The sequence below is a fragment of the Silene latifolia genome, chromosome 6 (assembly GCF_048544455.1).
Source record: "Silene latifolia isolate original U9 population chromosome 6, ASM4854445v1, whole genome shotgun sequence".
NCBI classification, from domain to species: Eukaryota; Viridiplantae; Streptophyta; class Magnoliopsida; order Caryophyllales; family Caryophyllaceae; genus Silene; species Silene latifolia.
The window spans coordinates 119,811,518-119,830,281 of NC_133531.1; the positions used below are offsets into that span (position 1 = coordinate 119,811,518).

An 18,764-nucleotide genomic window follows, 5' to 3' on the forward strand; every position below is an offset into this window, starting at 1 on the left:
TGTTTTTTACTTTTTCCTTTTTTATATTTTCGCATTTTGAGTTGTGCGATCGCCCTTTGACGGTTCTAAAGGATGATTCAAGCGGACCCCAAAACATTTTGAAATTAAGGATCTGATGTTGTTGTTGGATAAACTTTGAGTCACCATATAATGTATTTTTCAAATCGTAGTACTCTGAAAGATGATCGATTTGAAAAAAAAAATCGTCACTTTCTGAGCTTGTAAAAATGAGTTATGCTTGTTAAAGTTTTTCGGTTTGAAAAATTGTGTATTTCGTGCATAACATCAAACCTTAGGGATACCGCTTCAATTTTTCGTAGAGTTTTTTATTTTTTAATGAGAGTATTCTTTTGAAATTTGGGGTTTATATTGGAGAGAATAAATTGAGGGGCATAATTGGAAGTTCATTAAAAAACGTCGATGATATTAGTAATTTGCCGACATCGTATAGTTGCTAAATGGGCCGGGGTTTAGCTACCCAATCCACTCCCACTGCAAACTACGGAGTATAATAATCTGAATCCTACTTTTAGGATTGCTTCATGGCAAATTAGGGTTTATAGGCTTAAAATAAATAGCCCCTCTTTAGTCTGTAGTCTTCACTCTAACAAAATTCCCCAATTCATTTCGGCTTGATAATTGTTTTTTTCTTTAATTTTATTAATGTCTTATCTTCTGCTATCAAAATTTTATGACTATTTTATTTATATTGAGAAGATTATTGTAGCTATATTAAAAGGGTATATGATGAATTTCATAAAGTCAAATGGGTAATTTGCGTCTGAATTTATCTTTGATGCTAACCTTGTAGAACTGATACTCTTTATATTTCAACATTTCCATTTTTTCCCCTTATTGATATTATTACTAAGAGCATTTTGTGCTCTATTTGATGATTTATATGATTACCTCTTAATTTGCGGGAGCCATTGAGTCATCTGGTAATATTGCTGAAGTACGATTTTAGATTTGATTACATTATTAGGCCAATGTATGTTTGTGTCAATGTAGCAAAAATAAAAGGGATTGCAATGAGGATAACAAGCTCCCTCTTCTGAGAAAAGTTGAGGACAATCGCTGGCAGAATCGAACCAATACACTCTTTGCCACTACTGAGCAATCCCTTCACTATTAAAACTCGATTCATTTTCTTCTAAATATTCAATTTTGATGTATTTTTAGTTTGATGATTGGAAGTATCATGTGATGAAATATGGAAAATTATCTTAGGACACCTTCCTACACAGTGCTAATCAGTGCTGTGGATGAGAAAGAAATTCCATTCTGATGATGCTTTCACGCTTACATTCTGATACATTTGTTATTTCTATGCAAACGGGTTTTAAACCGAGGTTATGATGGACTGTTCTACTGCTGTTTACTGTTAAGCAAAGAATAGAACAAGTGAACAAGGCAGATAGTCAAAAGAACAGACATATTCTTATTATACAAAGGCTCACCAATATAATGTTCACTAATTCAAAAGACGAAAAATTTCTATGACACTGCTTCTGTACATGGTTGATTCTTTTGTAAATATTGATCACGCGAAAACTGTATAGAAGTTGACAGTATACATCATGTAGTTTACTTCACATTCAAATTTCCGAATAGTCCCTGAACTTCAATCGCAAGTAAAATATTTATGCTTTGGTCCCTGAAAGTGATGATCACCGGTTTCACCACCAACAAGATATCAACTTGAAGCCGTAACTGTCTGTATACACCATATTAAACAGTAACCCCTTCAATAGAAAACTATTTCTCATTAGTCCCTGAACTTCTATCGCAATTATAATATATGTTGCATTTGGTCCCTGACAGCAATGATCACACTGCCAGCAAGAAATCAACTTGAAGCCCCGGAAAATGTACAAAATTCCCAAGTCAGATATGCTATCAATTTTCCATGCCACACCATTACATGATTAGCTTGTTCATCCCGTAAAAGCTACAGAAATCGAATATCATCATTGTCTTCTTAGTCTGTTATAAGCTATGCCAGTGTTGTGTTCCGTTTTAAATTGAAGCATCGATTTGTCGTGTCATATTTAGGTAAAGTTTACCTGTTTCTACTGGCAAGCTACGGGTCCTCGCTTCCTTCCGGAAACATATCAGGATGTATTGCGGCCCTGTTGTAATGAAGAGTCCTTTGGAGCTTTCGAGCGTCTAGAACTTCGACCTCAATTGAGAAAGAGGAACTAACAGGACGATGATCTGATAGCTTTATTTCAGATCTTCTATAAAAGTGCTGTTTTATACCTATCCCTGACCAAAGTATTCGATCACACCTGCAAGCAATAACACATCGCATAAATACGAGAGTGATCTGACAAACTGATGAGCAATTGGCCTATTTTCCTGGTCTAAATTACTTACCATGCCGGTGATCTCCTTTTCTCCCCTTCTTTTGGGTTTTCACCGACATATCTGTCGGAGTTAATCTCATATTTATAAGTTGGCGGAAAATTTATTGGTCCTTCTTTCCATCCACCAAATGCACATCCATTGCGAAGCTCTTCGATAAGCTACAAGTTTAACAAATAAGATTTGGCTTACCATTACTATGAGATTCCAGTAAATGCACTTAGCATTACTATAAGATTCAAGTATGATGATATTGAAAGCTCACCTGATCGTTGTTGATAAGTTCATTCCACTTCTTTTTTGCAACAAGCTTTCTTATCTGAGAATCCGCCATATTTAGACGGTAATTCAGATCGCCAAACCAGAATATTTGGCTGTTCAAAGCAAAACCAAATACAATTACAATTACGTACAGTTACTATCAAATAGAAATAGCAACTAGAAACAATGCTGACAGTAAAACAACTTGACAGAAAGATGCTTACTCATGGGAAGGAATGGTGCTGGCATGGCTATTTTCAACAATGGAAGAGAAACGAGTACGTCTGATGATTTCATTGACATTAGCATTGCGTTTCTGCTGGTCTCCGTCCTTATGGCCGGAAGTAAGATGAGAGCAAACAAAGCACATGCGTGACTGATAAAGTGACATGCTGACAGATATAGATCCCTGCAAATGCAAACATGTAAGCTCACTTTAGAACCTGAATTCTTACCCGTCTTATTGTACGACAGTCTTAACTACTACGAGTACTAGTCTTATCTATGTTTTTCCTGAATGAACAGAGATATCAAATGGGTTCTCATGGATAAAAAAAAATTATTACCTTGTTTCCCATGTAACCCATCAGTCCAACTCCAACAGGAGAAACCTTCAGATTGCTGATATGTCTCCTCAGCTTCCTTCGAACCCAAACTGTTATATATATCCCAACCATTTGCTTACTCACAACCCTTACATATCTCGGACGGGCATTATACCCTGTGGAATCAGACCCAGCTGATATGTCCTCTGGCAAATCAACCAACAAATCATTTTCTTCTTCTTCTTCGGAAAAATCTTTGGAAGCATCCGAGGCAAAATCAGAAGAATCGCCAGGCATTTCTGATTTTAAGGCAGCTAAATTTCCAAAACTGTGACGAAATCCTTTAAGTCCTCCACCATTGTTAGCTACAATGTTTGGATCAAATACTAGAGGATTTTCCAACCAGGAAAAGCCAACTCTATCAGAGCTACTTAAAGCACGACGCAGCTTCACGCCTGAAGATAAAACTGGGGACAAGTCAGGCCATTCAATCCTTCTATCACTGTCTATTCCATATATCCTCTTAATCAAGGACTTGTTTTCTTCATAATGTCTTCCTTTCTGCTCATGTTTTTCCCAGTTAAGTTCACGATTTAGTTTTGATATCGCCTCGTTGACTGAAGGAACATTAAGTTCAGCCTGAATTTCAAGAGCATCAAGAGTAGAAGTCGCCGTTAATATTGGAGAAAGATGGTCGCTATAGTTTTCGCAACTTGTGTCATGTTCTGAAGTTTTGTTCAGGGTTTTCCTGATTAATGATACCCATTTCGGAATCGGCCTGTTGTCTTCTGCTCCAAAGACATTTCCAGCATTCAAAGGAACAATTTCTTGGAAACTGGTAAGAAATCACAACTTAATATCTTCCATTTCTAGCTACAAATCTAGGTATACAAGATCAATATGACATGCTTATAATACAGTGAGCCTTGTACGAGTGGCCCCACATGTGAGATCGATCAATCACAAATGACAAATCCTTATGTATTTCTCATTTAATTATATGATTAATGAGTTTGTCTTACATGTAAAACTGTCTCATATAAGAGAATCGATATAAACTCTCACAAAAACCTCTCATTTATTTACTACACTTACCATTTAGTTATGAATCAATTATTAATTTACAGTATTTATAATTTACAACAATTAAATACCAACCTCTTTACTGCCATGTCTCTAGCAGATATCAACTAAATTAGCTACTAAAGTCGTATAATAGTGCTCATATCGTGAGTTAAACCTATCACCATACAAACATAAAAAAACTAATCCTTATATGAAACCGTGTCATGATAAGTTCCTAAAACTTTAGTAGACACTTAATTGGCAATGTTTTAGGAAGGTTCTATGTGTATTGTTTATAATTCTTCTTCATTAGACCAGTAAAACCATAGGCTTGTTCCATCTGTACATAGCAAAGCAGTTGATGTAGGTTTCAAAATACATGTTTCAACTTTTACAGTAGAACATTATTTTATGAGAAGACTACTTTAAGATAGAAATCTTACCTATTTCTACTTTTCATCCAACAAACATCCTACATGTGATTCCACTATCTTCATGTTAATCTTTTTTCATGAAAATCTACCCTATTTAATGAGGGACACATCACACTTGCCTCTAAATTTTAAAATTTTCATCTTACCCAACTTGAACATATTCTAATCATCATTTAAAAAGATAGCTTCAAAGCAAGCCAAGTGTCACAAATATTTATTTGACACTTGTTTCATTCTTCACCTTTGGCTACCATTAAATTTTGTTTGAATGTTTTAGTATATATATAGTCTTATGAATTATGATTTCAAATAAGGTTAAATGTTAATCTAATCTAATATTAAACCTTTATTTTCCAGGTGTTGCTTGATATATATACAGCTCCAAATGTTTCAATTTATTGTTTGTTGATGGTCGGTTAGATGTATGTAAGTAACAACATCCTTATGATTTAATTAAATAAGTTTGTTTTTCGGTGACAAATAGTTAATGAAAACGCGGTTTTAACAATTACATCAACCGGTTATGTCACTTATAGTATAAAAAAAGTGAACAATTTAGCAAATTATTTTCCGAATAATGTTTTAAAGGTTTCTTCAACCTATTGCTTTAACGATGGTTTCAAGGACGAATAATAAAAAATGAGATAAATAGTAGTAAATGGTTTAGTAAAAGAGCAAGTTATTACCCAATAATGTAAATATCAGCAGGTTCTTGCATGCAAAGCCAGTCATCTATGTCGAGACCTTCAGAAGGGTGTCTACCAGCAACATTCCATGATGCTATTGTTACTCTGTTTCATAAACAGAAATATATATAAGAAATATGCAAAATCACAACAAAATGTTGCATATATCAATTAAATAACATTTAATTAGATAGCAAACTTACGAGCTGACCTCACATCCTTTGTGTTTATGTACTGTGCCCTTATTGTTTCTGATATCCCTCTCCTATGCCTCAACTGATAACCTCCTCCACAATTACCTACAAAAACCACAACAAAAGTAAGTCTTCTGTAATACGGTTTGACGATGGATAAATTATCGTCATATTAACAAATTAGGTAAAATGTAAAATGGATAATTGTTTTGTTTTGGTTGGGTGGTAACTTTTTTTGTTGTATATTGTAGGGACAAATTAGGTTCAAATTCTATGTGGAACCGAAACATCAATCTTTCTTATATTTTGAATTATAATTTTTTTCCCAAAAAAATTAGTGCATACTCCCTCCATAATTGTATATTTGACGTTTTAGCAATTGTTATTTTTTCCACTTTATTTGACGTTTTACAAGTTTCTAGGCAATAACTATACTTAATTTCACACAACTCATTTATTGAATATACTTTATGTATAATTATTTTTATTAAGAAGCATGTAATTGGTGGGTTAAAGGTGAAAGAGGGAGTATTTAATGTGAATATTAATGAGGGTAATTTATATTATGTAGAACTATTAGCATATCCATTTTGCTTTTACAGTTTTTAAGGTAGTTAATATCCTCTAATTAATACTCTTAATAATTTCTAAACATTTCTTAATATTTGTGCTCGACCTCAAAACGTCATATAAAAAAATTTGGAGGGAGTATTATATTTTATCTGAAAAACTCCTCCCGACCATTGCCTGATCAGCCTGTACTTAGCTTCATCTCAGACGACCGTCTATTTCTCCATATAACTAATTGTCAAACCAATAAATTAACCCAACCAAAACTATAGAATGATTAATAAAATAAAAGTAATTTGTTGTCATTAAAAAATATATATGGCTCACACAAAAAAATGTAGAGTACGTGTTGAATGGGAGGCAGTATTTAATAATTTATTACCTGAAATTCCCTTTGTGGAGGGAGATTCATTCTCATGAGTTACACGATGAGAATGTTCCTGAGAACTGCTCAGTTTGGAATCCCTGGGTGAAAATGGTTGACAAACTTCAAGAAAGAGACAACTTCAGTTAGCAGAGGATTACAAGGAGAAGCAAGCTTATGAAGTTGTCAAGCTAAGATTAAGTCTTACCATCATCTTCACTCTCGGTTTCGGTATCAAAGTCATCCTCACTGAATTCATTCTCCTTGGGCTTGATATTCAGCCATTTCTTCATGACTAAGGAGGGCCAAAAGGCTTGCTGTACAAATAAATTTGTCTTTACATAAGCCACTATCGTCAACAATACAACAATATTACCGCAGTGTCTTAAATAACACGATAACAAAAAGTTTCAATTGCTTGATGTTTCTAATATAGACCCATATCATCAGGTTTAGTATAAAGCAATATCACAAAATTTCAAAGGACCAAAAATGTGAAATTAATTATAATTATAAAATATTTTTTGTTACGGTGAACTTTTATTTGTTGCACCCATATTTATCATGGATAACATTTAGTGGCAGAATTAGTCGCCTCCTGGCTAGCAAGAGCGCTCGCCTCCTGGCTGTGGAGAAAAATAATTTCAAACCGTTATGAACTTTTTTCAAGTTCCCCATATACTATCACCTGTTTACCCCAAGTTGAAATTTTATGCCTTATTAAGTTCAAATCCTAACTCCATCCGTGCTAATGTCTCTCAAATTAAAAATAGAAAGAGGTTGCGTCCAAAAACTCTTCAACGAAAAATCATACTCCTATGTATGAATAGACTGTATACTAGTCCACTCTTTCAAAAGTGAAGAAAGTTTAACGAGTCATTTTGATTTATTCTGAACAATAGCGAATCTTTGACTATATGAAATCAGGAAGATGATTGAAGACATGAGTTAAATCAAACAATACCTCAGAACGTTTTCCGCCTCTGGTTCTCATAATAATTTGTAGAGTTGTTGAAGAAATAGTGATAGAAAAGTTATGTATGGAAGAAGAAAATGTATGTGTGTGATAAATAGAAGAGCAAAGAAAGAAGCAATAACTGTTGAAAGGAAGAAGGATGAGTTTTATATAGAAACCGTTATGGAACATGAGGCTTGCTTAAAAAGTAGCAAGGCTTTATAAGAAGCTGCTTTCTTCGAGGAAGATACACATAACAAACAAGCAGCAACACGACATACTCCCAAGCATTCCCAACTTTAGTGCGCAACACCCATTTTTATTTAAGCTCCAACTTGCACCCTTAACAAAATACTAAATGTTCTTCTCTTCCACATCTTTTTTTTTTTTTTTTTTTTTTTTGTTAATGGGTCAACTGGAATGGTACAATTTTATTCGTGCTTGGGTTAGAGGTTGATCTTGACCACTTGTATAAGAGATGATAATCCCTATTACCTCTCTGTCCCGGTTATTTGTTATCCTTTTTTATTTTAGGGTGTTTCAGTCATTTGTTGTCCTTTCTATTTTAAGAATGAATTTGATGAATAATTTGATCATTCACAATCAATTTATTCCACTTGTTATTTAGTAATTGGCCCCCTCCCCTTTCATTGGTCTTTGTGCCAAAACCAAAGGACAACAAATGACCGAAACGGAGGGAGTATTTATTTTGGTATCATAATTCATAATATTGTGTTTGTTGTGTTTTCAAGTGAAACAAGTCGTTTAATTAGAGTTGTTTCTCTAACACCCGACCCAAACCTTGGACCGGAAGCGAGTACTCAAGATAACTCGTCAGGTTGTGTACTTTATTGTCCATAGATTAATAAGGGTCATGTCTAGCGTATTTTAGTTTCACTTACGCGCATTCTGTAAACCTTTCCAATAAGTCATCCATCTTAAGATTACTCTTCAGTAAGCATGTTTAACTACTGTGAAATTCTTATCATTAGCTACCGGTAAAGAAAGAGCATTTTGTTGATATGAGCAGTACTTTCAATCCTTTTAAACACTAATTATTTAACCTTATCAATGGACCTCTTCAATAGGGTGCCCCACCTAAATAACGTGTTCAATTTCAGATTATTTTAGGGGTGAATTTTCGAATCAGATCAGTTCAAATTTGAGTTGTTTTTGAATGATAGTTTCCGAATTTAGATTGGGTTATTCGAGAACAATGCTTAGGCTCTGCCTGATAAACTAGTTGAAAATGTAGCTATTAACTGAAGGTACCTGAAATCTAAGAAAGTAGTCGAACCCCCAAAAGTAGAAAATAAATAGCTGATGAGGTAAATGATTAAATTTAAAGTTTCAATAGGTCTTGGTATAGACGGGTGGGGCGAACAGACGGGTAAAGACCTCTAATAAAATGGGTAGGGGGGACAAGGTGGGGCACCCCCCATGTGCTTCCCACTTTATGGCAAATGGGTATTTTGTGAGGGGAAATGGTATCCGTCTATACGTATAGACGGATAGTGTCCGTCTATAATGAGAATTTGTGTTAAAGTTTTTGGTTAAAGTAGCTGAAAAAAGTAGTATTTAACATTTGGTACAATGACATAAAAGAAATATGTTTCAAAAACAATAAAACATAAAAGAAATAATTACTCTTAGTAAAAGTGAGAAAAAAAATATGATAAGCTACCTCTTTAAAAAAAAAAAAAAGTAAATTTGAGTAGTTTTTTATCAGGTACCTTAAATTCATTTCAACTAGCTAAAATGTCGCTTACCAAACATTTACAACAAAAAATAGCCGGTTGATCAAATTTTGATCATATAAGCTACTTTTTTCAAATAAAATTACTTATTTGTCATGATAAATAAAGTCTTAGGCTCTGTTTGGCAAAATTACCTGAAAAGGTAGCTGAAAATTGAAAAGTTATCTGAAACCTGAAAAGGTAACTGATAAGGTAGCTGAAAATTAGGAGCTGATAAGGTAATTGATTATATAAAAATGTGTTTGGCAAACTAACTGAAAAGATAGCTGATTTTGGTAAAATGATGTAAAAGAATATGAAAATTATTTAATATTATAGAACAAAGGGGTAAAAAATGGAAAATAAGTCATTTCAGGTACCTGATTTCTCAAATGCTACCTGAGGTAGCATTTCATTTCGGGTACCTTATTTGACCAAATAAGCTACTTGCCAAACACGTGCAAAAAAAATCAGGTAGCTGAAATTTTGGTCAAATAAGCTACCTGAAGTGTCATGCCAAACGGAGCCTTAGGCTGAGGTTTTTCTCCTTTTCCTTTTTTTTTTTTTTTTTTCCTGTTGAAAGGAGCTGAATTGAACTAAACTAAACTGAATGAAGTTAAGTTGAAATAAACTAAACTGAATGGAACTAAACTGAACTGAATTAAACTAGAGTAAGGTCGGTATGTTCTTTCTGGCTTAATTTCAGCCCATTTCAATCAAACTCGGCTCTATTCAGCTTAGGTCAGTTCAATTCAACTCATATTTTTACAAATTAATTCTTACTTTAACTACATCAAGTTTAGATCAGCTCAGCTTAACTCCATTCAGTTCATCTCCTTTTAGCTGGAAAAAACACAGCCTAAGAATTAAATTGAATAAAACTGAGTGTTTGAGCTGAACCGAGCTGAACTAAATTAAATGGATCTAAGTGGAACTGCACTAAACCAAAATAAATTGAATTAAGTCAAAATGAACAAGGCTTAGTAAAATTACAACTTACTTATGATAAGAAATTCAAAGTATTTGCCCTATTATTTATCCAGAGATATTAAGATAATGCTAGTAAAAGAGAAATACTTTTACCTTAGCAATAATTTTTTTTTGTGTGGCTAATACTCCGTACCAAAATTTATCATTTGAACTACTAATCCTATACATAATAAAGGGTAGAATTGAAGGAAAACCCTAGAGGCTAGAGGTGCACTTAATTATAATAAAAAATGAAGTGTTATTTTCAGTGAAGTAAGATTTCAACAATACAAGATCAATTGGGACGCATAGCAACAATAGCTATCAGATATTTGGTGAGATTATTGGTTGGACATACAGTTGTCACTAACAGTATACATAAAGAAAAGTCTCCAACAAAGAAAAATACTTAAAATTTACACCACTTATAAACTTGATCAAACACTTTTAAATTAACAAATATACTTAGGTTGAAATTTATATCATATCGTACTAACAACTAGGTCAAATAAATATTCCAACAGGTATTTTTTAAATTCATTAAAGGGACCCATATTAACTGAAATACTGTTTAATTATCATAGCTAGAATGTATACCACTAATTAATTCATGTTTGTATGGTTTGAGAATCATAGTAGACTTAAATAATGTTAATTTTAGACCAATCCCCTCTTAAATTATCATATAATAATTGATTATTGAAAAAATTAAAGAATACTGGTCCGTCTAGGTCATTTGTTTACGGAAAAGGAGGGCTAATTATTAATGATAATTGAATCAAATTGAAGGTAAATGATCAAATTATTCATAAAAACATTCCCAAAATAAATAAGGTCAATAATTAATTGAGATACCGAAAATAAAATAAGTAAACAAATGATCGGGGGTGTAGGATAATATTTGTGTGTTAAGAGCTAAATTTTGGGCTGACCGACTACGTAATTAAAATAGTTACATGCATGAGTATATAAAATTACAACTTAACACTAGTCGCTAATCAGAGTCCAACGCCTAAACTAAAAAAATGGTTTGGAAGATAAGGTCAATGATACGAATACAGAGGGAAAAAAAAAAAAAAAAAACCACTAACTCTAAATGCAAAAGGCTGTGAAAGCTATAGGAACCACTACGTGGAAAAAAAAATGATTTTTTAATAGGTTTTTTTTTTAAATACAAACTTTTTTAAAAAAAATTATTTTTAAATACCATCTTAAAAAAAAAATTGTCAAATACAACCTTTAATAATTTTTTTGTCAAACACGACTTTTTGGACAGATTTTGACAACTTCCTGACCAATTGCAATAAGGTGATCTTCAGTCTATATTTGAGATAGCAAACGAGGTCGGTTTGAGGCGTTCTTCGACTCGTTGGAAAGTTGGGAGTACAAGCTTTCCAAGGGTACACAGTGGCCAAAGGTGGCCTTATGTGGGGTCGATTGGTGCGTAAAGTAAGGCTGGTAAGAGAAAGGGCTGTAAGTCTAGGTTTACAGCGGGTGGTCAGGGGTTTTTCATGGGTCTTTTAATGGGGTTATAATGTTCTGTTTGGTCTGAAATTTAGTATATAGGTTGAGGGGGAGTGCAAGGTATGTCGTAGTTGTGTTGTTTGTGGTGGTTGTTGGTTGCAAGTGGTGATTCGAGGGTAGTGAATTGCCCACAAAAAAATCCTACTTTAACCTACGTCAACCCTCTGTGACCAACTTTACTTTACACATCAATCTACCCAACATAAGGCCACATTTGACCACCGTGTTGACAATCCCTGGAAAGCTTGTACTCCCACCTTTTCAACGAATTAAGAACACTTCAAACCGACCTCGTTTGCTTTCTCAAATATAGACTGAATGTCACCCCATTACAAGTGTCAAACTCCGGCCAAAATGTCGTGTTTGACATAAAAATAAGATGCTACAATTTTTTTTAAGGTGGTGTTTGGAAATATTTTTTTTAAAGGTTGTTTTTTACAAAAAAAAAAACACTTTAATATTAACACATTCTCGTTTAAAATAGAAGTATTCGTCTTAAGATAAAAATTGATTAAGTATTCATTTTAATCTCAAGACGCATTTGAATTTTAAGACAAATATATCCGTCTTAAAAAGATTAATTGATCGTGATATTATTTTTCTTTTGTGGTAGTATCTTTAAATTGTTTAAAAATAATACAGTCAATTTTACTAAAGCAATCTTCTAAAAGTGATAATGTCAAATCAGCAATTATTATACCTAAATGCTCTTTTAAAACAAAACTAATCACTCTTCCATCCCATTTTTTATTTTCCCATTCAGTTAACAAATTTATCCCCTAATTATTATCCCCATTTTAAATATAATAAGGAAGGCAAATTCCCAATATTACCCCTAGATAATTAAGGCATCTCCCTCTTCATCCCAATAATATATCCCTGTTACCTTTAATTTCATGGGTAGGATTGATATTTCATCATCATTTCTTAAATCATTCCAAAATAGAAAGTGGTACAATAAAAGTGGGATGGAGGGATTATTTCTATTACGAGTATCAATATTCAATATGATTGATTTGTTGATGTGTGACACTTTCCTAACGATCATTTGTTTATCTTTATTTTTGAACAAAAACCTCTTGAAATGGAGGAGATCACGTGCAGTGGTTGTTAGTAGATGACAAGTAGACATAATAAATACTCCCTCCAATTTCATTTATTGTTCTCCTGTCTTTTTGGCATAAAAAATAAGGAAATCAATTTGGACCACACAATACACATGTGTAACACCCCCATACTCCAAGTGCCTTACCAGGACCACTTAAGGCATGGAAGTGCTACCATCTCGGTTACCCGAGGCAATGATAATCAAATGACCATGAAGAAACATAATTTAAATAACAATATAGTTTAAAGTGATTACATGATCAAAACCAAAAGCGTTAAATCAAGTACAAGATTCTCGGACACTCTACTACTAAAACTATCAAAGCTATAAAACATCGTCGGACACAATGGAAGACTTCTAAGCGCCACGTGGTGACTCATCCCGCCTATCCCATACGCGTCATATCATACTCGCTCAATAATCGCTCACCATCCCCGAATGGATCACCACGCGATTTTAAAACATTTAAACGGGTCGATGTACTAATTACACGATACAAACCAACATGAAGCAAATACCAAGCAACTCAATCAACACATCAATCCCGGTCTCCACCATCAATCTCCACACAATCGACGCGCACACTAAAGTGTGTAGCCCTGCCAGAGTACCCATCGCAACAGGTATTCCGCATCGCCAGTGGGGGACCGCAGCCGTTCCCACCTAAGCCCCGCTCATCTCGTCCGAGCGATAAACCTATGTTCCTTAATGTGCACATCCCTTCTGTGGCGGGTTCCACAGAAGGCGAATCAAGGGCGTGAAGCCACTCCCGCAAGTGACTCCACTCGATCGGGGACGCACCCGAAGATCACATACGATTAAACAAAGAATCACAACACAACCTCAACAACCGTCTGAAACATTCAACAATACAATATCACAACCGCCTGAAACAATCAACAATATAATATCACAACCTGTCTAAAACAATCAACAATTACTATCTACAGCACAATCATCACACACATCATGTAACTAATACTGAGTAGGGAAACCCTACCTGAAATAAGTCATCACCAAGATCGTCATAATCAGCTATTCATAATCATTTTTCAATGAAATCACCTCGTATAGACACACAATCATACAATCACAATCTACAACAACAATACTCCTCAAAAACTCCAAATTACCCAATTAGGGTTTTAAAGAAACTCAACGAAACACTACATAAATTATACAAGGAACTTACCCCTGACACGACGATCACAACGGTCTAAAGAATAAGATGATCCGACCAACCAAGCCTTGGGATTTGCCACTAATGCGATGAATGCGAAGAACGTAACTTTCAATCTTCTCTAGAAAGGTTTTAGAAAGATAAAAGTGTTTAAGAAAAGTGATGGAACCTTTTTATATTAATCCCGCATTAGTAACAAAACCCGTCAAAACAAACCCGTAAAACACACTTACTCGATCGAGTAAGGCACCTACTCGATCGAGTGCCCCCTACTCGATCGAGTACCCAACTTACTCGATCGAGTACCCTACAGACAGACTACTGTTTTGCGTCAAAAACTACTTACTCGACAGAGTAAGCCCCACTCAATAGAGTACCCAAAGACTCGTAAAACCGTAGTATTACAACATGACCCCACATCAAATTGAGTTTGGACCACACAAAGTTATCTAAAAAGGGAAAGAGGGAACAATAAGAAAAATGGATGGAAAGGAAAAGAGGAACAATAAATGAAATTGGAGGGAGTATCTATGATCAAATTACCCCAAAAAAGCTTACCTAATATATAAAGCTAAACAAATAAATAAGATACTTTAATATGAAAATAGTTAAACAAATAATCGAAACGGGGTACAAATTATGTCCTCTTAACAATTTACTCAGATTACCCATTTTGCACAAATTCTCATTATAGACTGGAGATATCCGTCTATATTTTAGAAACAGTCAAATATCCATTCACTTTAAGTATAAGATACCTTAAGTGAGACTAAGGCCCTGTTTTTCGACTTTTTAGCCGAATCGAATCGAATCGAATCGAATGGAGCTGAATCGAAGCTGAATCAATCAATCGAATGAATCGAATGAATGAAGTGAATGAATCAATGAATAGAGTGAAATGATGAATCGAATCGAATAAAGTCAATTGAGTGAATCAATAAAATAATCATATTAATATTAATAATATTAATAATAATAATATTTAATATTATTGTTATTATCAACTATAATAATACTAATATTCATAGTGTAATACTATTTATACTAATACTAAAATTTTTAAGAAAAAAATTATAATATTATATATGAATAATCATAAATTATAATAATGAAAAAATAGTAATTTTTTACTAATAATATTCTTAATAACAATAATAAATAATAATGTCAATATTAATAATGATATTAGTAAAAATAGTTGTTTCGAATAAAAACACTCAAGTAAGAGTTGCTCGAATCCGGGTCGGGTCAACGCGCTCCTCTCAACGATGGCACCTCGAACCTATGCTTGCTCTCTCCGGATGGATCTTACGCGTAACAAATAGGGCCTCCAAGGGTTCGCAATAGGTCCTTCTCTGATGCCTTACGGTACTGGTGGGTAGTTGAGACCTTGCTTGAAGCAAAGGTTTCCATGCCCTCTCATAGTAGCTCGAGTAATCTTACTTCTAGAGAGAAGAAGTTGTTGGTGAGAAGTATTTTACCATTGATTGGTCAATAATGAGGTATTTATAGGTTTCTATGTGTACCTCGAATGATGGCTTGGAAAGCATGGTTACCATATTCGCTATGAATACACCTTACCGATTCGCGATTCGCTTATAGAAAATGTGTTATATGTATTTTCAGTAATCAATTTGATAGAATTTGTGGGAATTATCTGTATGCTCCCTTTAATTATAAGGATTATAACGAATTTATTATGATGATAACTAGTCATAAAAGAAAATTACATAAACAAAATTGAAGAGGATGAAGAATCAACCTTCGGTCCTAGCAAATTCGGCCTAAGAAAAATATCGCAATGATATTCGCCTATTAGTTGCACCCAAGATGCTCCGAGAAATGCCCCTCAAATTGCTAGAATGAGATCCCCAATTTTCTGTAAATATTAGGGTTTTGTGTGTGTGATTTTTGATGAGAGAAATGATGGAAAAATTAGGTTAAGAAAATAATCTCCCTACTCTCTTATTATAACCGAAATAAGAGAAGTCAAGGGGAGATATTTTCTCTCCTTAATTTCGGAAATACCAACCGAAATAATAGAAGTATATTCTTCTTATTTTCGGTTTATCCACCTACCAAAATGATGAGGTTAAATCTCCTTATTTTGGTAGTTTACAAAAAATGTATATAAAGTGTATAATTAAATTGTCATTTATTTTATTCCGTATTATGACAATATTGTATAATATATACTTTAACTATAAATATCGCATATTTATAATTAGCTAATAAAATATAACCGATTATATTTAATTACGAATTAACATCTTAATTCGTTTTAGCTAACATTATATACATTAATTAAATATAACATATTATATTCAATTTACGAATTGACAGTTAATTCGTCTCAGCTAATATTATTTAATCGGCATTAAATATCGTCTCATCAACACATTGACTAACTGTTTAGTCAAATACTTGGACTAACCTTTTAGTCAGGCATCAATGTGATTATATTTTCATACAATCACATCTCTCAAACACATCCTTTAGGTGTGACTTTTAGGGACCAGTTGATCACCGCCATCAGTATGATAATAACGTCAAACTTTCTAGCAAGCCAACCGTTATTAGGTAATCGTTAATCAACTGATGAAATACGAAGTATACCCTTGTGAACCTATAAGAGATTTATAAATTTTATCACACTAATTGTGGAGGACACAAGCTCCAACAAACTCCCACTTGTCCTCACAAGTGTATATGCGATAACCGATTCTCATATCCTAAAATTTCTCCCACTCAATGTAAAACAATTTGCAAAATCTGTATTCACAAAGGTCGTATTTTACAAGTGATCTGTATCAAGAGTGGTTTCCCCGACTAGAGAGTAACTTAACTGATAAACGAATCTTCATTCGAGCATGGCCATGCATTTCAGTTACAACTCCTCGAGTGGCCATGAGAAATAACTATACCTGATGAAGGTTGGATATTTTCTTCAACTCGAATCCTGCAGATATAAGCACAGTATGAAATGACCCAGAAAAAATCTACTTAGTCTCCTGTTACGGCAGACCATGAGAAAGAAACCAAAGTCACCCAAAAACTGCCTTAATCTCAAGAGACAGTCGATAGTCAAAAGAATCGACTCTAGGAACACTATGGACGTCCAATCCACGACCTGGCACCGAATGTTTTTAAACATTTAGGACTCCATTACGTTGTCACAAAAAAAATTGTCCTACGAGGTATCATTATAACCCGTATTTGTGATCGATCAGTCAACAGTTTGACTTATGGCTCGTTGAACCCACCATCAATCGACTGCACAATATAATAGCCAGAGTTATCAGCTCATATGGGCGATTACGGACCAAAACAAATATAATGTAATTGATTCACTTTGTGGCGTTCAATGTTGTCAGTACAATCCACATGAAAAACAAAATATTATATAAAAACGATGAAGTTATAAATAGTATATGAAAAAGATAATGTATCGAATCCATAATCAACTACTACAACTCAGGAACACGTTTAATTCCCATGGAAATAACGTGCCTTTCATGCTTATCATAATTCAACGGTTTAGTGAGAGGATCCGCGATGTTATCATCCGAAGCTATCTTGTCAATCACTATCTCCTCTTGCTCCACATAATCACGGATCAGGTGAGCCTTCCGATGTACATGTCTAGACTTGTTGCTAGACTTAGGCTCCTTAGCCTGGAAGATGGCACCTCTATTGTCACAATAGATGGTGATCGGGCCATTCGAACTAGGAACTATCGTAAGTCCTTGTAAGAATTGACGCATCCATATAGCTTCCTTTGCTGCTTCCGAAGCGGCATAGTACTCGGATTCAGTTGTAGAATCTGCTACAACACTCTGTTTTGAACTCTTGCAGCTGACCGCAGCACCATTAAGAGTAAAGACGAACCCGGACTGAGATTTTGAATCATCTCGATCCGTTTGGAAACTAGCATCTGCGTAACCGATTGCGCATAGCTTAGTATCTCCTCCACAAGTCAATACCCAATCCTTAGTCCTCCGTAGGTACTTGAGGATGTTTTTAACAGCTATCCAGTGTGTTTCACTTGGATTGCCTTGGTACCGACTCGTCATACTCAATGCATATGCCACGTCTGGATGTGTGCATATCATGGCATACATGATTGATCCTATTGCAGATACATAAGGAACACGACTCATGCGCTCAATCCCTTCAGGCGTCGTGGGTGACTGAGACTTAATCAACTGCATCCCAGACGTCATTGGAAGGTTCCCCTTCTTGGAGTTGGTCATGCTGAACCTATCAAGAATCTTATCCAAATAAGACTCCTGACTCAATGATAACGTCCGTCGTGATCTATCTCGGTAGATACGGATTCCCAAAATGCGTTGTGCCTCACCCAGATCTTTCATCTGGAAATGGTTCTTCAACCATCCTTTAACCGAAGATAAGAGAGGAATGTCATTCCCAATCAAGAGTATGTCATCGACATACAATATCAAGAAAACAATCTTGCTCCCACTCGACTTGATATATAAGCATGGTTCCTCGACCGATCGAGTGAAACCATACTCTTTTATCACCTAGTCGAAACGATGATTCCAACTCCGAGAAGCTTGTTTAAGTCCATAAACGGAACGCTTAAGCTTGCACACTTTCTTAGGATTTTCAGAATCTATGAAACCTTCAGGTTGCACCATGTACAACTCTTCCTCCAAATAACCGTTTAAGAAGGCGATTTTTACATCCATTTGCCAAATTTCATAGTCATGAAAAGCGGCAATCGCTAAGATTATCCGAATGGAACGTAGCATGACTACAGGTGCAAAAATTTCATCATAATGC

At 34.5% G+C, this 18,764-nt stretch overlaps 1 protein-coding gene and 3 non-coding genes across 4 annotated transcripts; 3 read left to right on the top strand and 1 right to left on the bottom strand.

Annotated features, from left to right (window-relative positions):
- The first annotated feature begins 735 nt into the window (after nucleotides 1-735).
- On the top strand, nucleotides 736-825 carry LOC141589026 (small nucleolar RNA Z101). Its single transcript, XR_012519985.1, has one exon. It is a non-coding gene; the product is annotated as a small nucleolar RNA Z101 (small nucleolar RNA).
- A 196-nt stretch (nucleotides 826-1,021) lies between these two features.
- LOC141589212 (small nucleolar RNA R30/Z108) lies at nucleotides 1,022-1,120 on the top strand. Its single transcript, XR_012520162.1, has one exon. It is a non-coding gene; the product is annotated as a small nucleolar RNA R30/Z108 (small nucleolar RNA).
- Nucleotides 1,121-1,195: 75 nt separating this feature from the next.
- Nucleotides 1,196-1,295, top strand: LOC141589023 (small nucleolar RNA snoR31/Z110/Z27). The gene has a single exon (XR_012519982.1). It is a non-coding gene; the product is annotated as a small nucleolar RNA snoR31/Z110/Z27 (small nucleolar RNA).
- Nucleotides 1,296-1,418: 123 nt separating this feature from the next.
- On the bottom strand, nucleotides 1,419-7,737 carry LOC141587168 (type I inositol polyphosphate 5-phosphatase 2-like). Its single transcript, XM_074408608.1, has 11 exons — nucleotides 7,451-7,737; nucleotides 6,695-6,803; nucleotides 6,505-6,609; nucleotides 5,570-5,657; nucleotides 5,359-5,463; nucleotides 3,195-4,008; nucleotides 2,853-3,037; nucleotides 2,633-2,741; nucleotides 2,380-2,528; nucleotides 2,067-2,291; nucleotides 1,419-1,951 (listed from the first exon to the last, which is right to left on the bottom strand). Exons 1-10 carry the CDS (start codon nucleotides 7,631-7,633, stop codon nucleotides 2,084-2,086), a joined length of 2,055 nt encoding a protein of 684 aa, XP_074264709.1. The 5' UTR covers nucleotides 7,634-7,737; the 3' UTR covers nucleotides 1,419-1,951; nucleotides 2,067-2,083.
- Nucleotides 7,738-18,764: the final 11,027 nt, after the last annotated feature.

Excerpts from the sequence above, each read along its gene's own strand:
- LOC141587168 (XM_074408608.1), bottom strand. The coding sequence starts at position 7,633 with ATGTTCCATAACGGTTTCTATATAAAACTCATCCTTCTTCCTTTCAAC. Across the intron at positions 4,009-5,358 it reads GCTGATATTTACATTATTGG|TTTCCAAGAAATTGTTCCTT; the intron begins GTAATAACTTGC and ends ATTTCTTACCAG. Across the intron at positions 2,529-2,632 it reads AACTTATCAACAACGATCAG|CTTATCGAAGAGCTTCGCAA; the intron begins GTGAGCTTTCAA and ends TTAAACTTGTAG.